The 2621-nt window shown below is 50.2% G+C and overlaps 1 protein-coding gene across 1 annotated transcript in view; it reads right to left on the minus strand.

Moving 5' to 3' along the window:
• The window catches only part of LOC119100007 (putative deoxyhypusine synthase), a 13873-nt gene extending 11460 nt beyond the window's left edge, over positions 1-2413 (minus strand). Inside the window, exons 1-4 of the mRNA XM_037223126.1 lie at positions 2243-2413; positions 1964-2091; positions 1357-1567; positions 815-927 (exon numbers count right to left, since the gene is read on the minus strand). Of these exons, the coding sequence (XP_037079021.1) occupies positions 815-927; positions 1357-1567; positions 1964-2091; positions 2243-2413 (623 nt within the window). The remainder of the gene's footprint in view (positions 1-814; positions 928-1356; positions 1568-1963; positions 2092-2242) is intronic.
• Positions 2414-2621: the final 208 nt, after the last annotated feature.

Here is a 2621-nt window from a genome sequence, read left to right on the forward strand (position 1 = left end):
GAGACACCATACACAAGAGCGAGCACGAAGAAAGGAAACGCGTGCAAACAACAGCAAAACGATAAGCCACGAATCATGAAGATTTACAGGAGACAAGACCAACGACCACCAAATTTCATACATACAGCAGACCACGGGAACAGACCAGCGCCACGAACAAGGGGTACGGGCGTGTCGTGCGCAAAGCGCCCTATCAGTTGTATGGTTTCAGCCAACGGGGATGTTGATATCCCCCTACACCTACAGCAGCAAGCGGGTAACTTGGACGGTTCGGGTGGAGATCTCCCATCCAGTGATGCTCCTGCCAATGGGCATCACCAAGAAACCGTTTGGAAATAAACTGACAATTTGCCTACCTGCGTATTGCACTTTTTATCGCTGTCATGTATAGTTTGTCTGATCATTCACTAGGAAAATATGTACCTGGAGATATAAGTTCATTTATTTTGTATGCACGCTACAGTAAAGTGCAAATGTACATGCATAGTAAAGCACATTGGCTTGATAGCTGGGTACCAATTGCCCTAATGTGCATCCCATACATGGGTTTTTCTCGCTGGTTTTATGAAGACTCCCTCACCAGGCAGTGCTCCAGTGTTCAACACTGTGAAAAGGGAAACCTTTGCTGGGGAGGCAACATTGTCTTTTATTCGATCACAGGACGATTACTACTCCTCCGCCTCTCAAGCTACTTGGTATCAAAATATGACTGGTTCACCGGTTTTGGGGACGTGTTGTCGACTGAGTGATAGGCCCCACAGCTCGGCCACCAGACAGGACCGCCGTTCCCCGGGACGCAGGCGCCGGGCCTGACCTGTACTCGGGGTTGAGCAGCTGCTGGTTGTGGAGCTCGACCGGAGGCTTGTACACGTCCTGGCCGATCAGCGTCATTCGGATCCGCTTGCGGAACAGCCAGCGGAACTTGCCCTGGTGGAGCCGTCCGTCATGTCAAGGTCACACGTGATGGGCGAGCAGAGGCGGGCGTCAACTGCTTATGCGGTGTCGAGGGTCCAGCGGTATGTTGGCAGTGTAAGGACGCACCTACGGCGCTTGACACGGAGGTGCCAACACCGAGTCAGCACATGTTTGTGCCAGGCAGAATCAAGTCACGGAAATGAAAGCGAGCCATGAAGCAAAGAAAGGTCCATTCTGCCACCGACGATGCCCCGATCTAGCTGAGCATAAGTCTTCCTATCAACGAAAGCGACAGCTGGTCCAGTGACGCCGCAGCATGTCACGTCAGTTGTCACATCTCGTCAAAATGTCAATGCCAAACAAGTCAATGGTGTTGGAGATTCCTGACCGAGTATTTCAGCCCCGCATTGAACGATAAATCGCGATGATAGCTCAGCTTACTGCGAGCAGCCTCTGAACAGCCTCCTTGATGTTGACCGAGTATCGTTTGGGCAGCAGCAGGTGGCCCTCGCTGCGCGTGGGGTCGCTGTTGATTCCCACTATAGGCTTGTTTGGATGCAGGATGCGCGTCGCCCCGAGCAAGAACGTGCCATCGCCGCCCATTGTGAAAACGATGTCAGACTCCTCGATCACATCGGATTTATAATCGAACCTGAGGATAACAAAATGATCATCAGTCATAAGCATTCATGCCTTCTTCATCAGTTTTAACTTTATCAATTACCAGGCTAAAGTGTCCAGCTGCTAAAGCTAACATGGATGTCAAATCATCTTCATTGCATGCCTCATGACTCATGCAATTCCCAACTTTCACAACATGCAATGTCTGCTTAAGGCTTAGCACTGCAGGTACCCTACTTTTTCTTAACCCACATTTTTCAATCCAGTAAGCACCACCTCCATAAATTCATACATCAAACAATCCTGCAGCAGTCATGAATGAATGACAGAAAATACCTGTTCATTTCCTTCACAAGTATCAATGTCCATCCAAATCATTACATTGAGGCATCACGATCACCAGGTTTGCAGCTCACCTTGTAACAACCTTTGTGTCAATGTTCTGGTTGCGGAGAGCTTGCACACAGTGTTCTCACAGCCTTTATGCAGGTAGTGGTGGTAAAGCAGCATGTTGTAGTCTGATCCACGCTCCTTCAGTCTCTTCTCCAGCTCCGCCTAAGTCAATGACCGGTCTGTTATCACAGTTCATACAGGACACCACTGTCAACACACAGTAGCATCCAGCCCCGTGACAAAAAATGGAGACTCATCAACATCAACAGTACTGATCAGCTGGCCCCACCAATCCAGTCAATATCACACTGACCTCCGGAATGTTTCCATGCCTCTTTTTCTCAAATTCATATCTTGAAAACTTAGTGAGGATCAGGGCTTTCTTGGGTGCAAACTGCCTGGTGTGCAGCTGGGCAGCAGCGTCCAAGCAGTGGCAGGTGTGGCGGCCCCAGCGCACCACACGCAGGGCCCGGCTGCTGTACATCACACCACCTGCTGGCAGAGCATGGGGTAAGGCACATTGGTGGTTCCAAGCTGGCACATCCAGTGACTGGCTGGTAGATGCCATGCAGCTCACCAGCACATGACACAACTGGCCAGAAAGAGGGCTGGCATCTGACACACTCATTGCATGGCTGCTAAGTATTGTGTGAGCTGATGGCAGGACATGATGCTGCATTTAAATCAAGAGA

The sequence above is a fragment of the Pollicipes pollicipes genome, unplaced genomic scaffold (genome assembly GCF_011947565.3).
Source record: "Pollicipes pollicipes isolate AB1234 unplaced genomic scaffold, Ppol_2.1 Scaffold_4881;HRSCAF=5763_pilon_pilon_pilon, whole genome shotgun sequence".
In the NCBI taxonomy this organism is placed as follows: domain Eukaryota; kingdom Metazoa; phylum Arthropoda; class Thecostraca; order Pollicipedomorpha; family Pollicipedidae; genus Pollicipes; species Pollicipes pollicipes.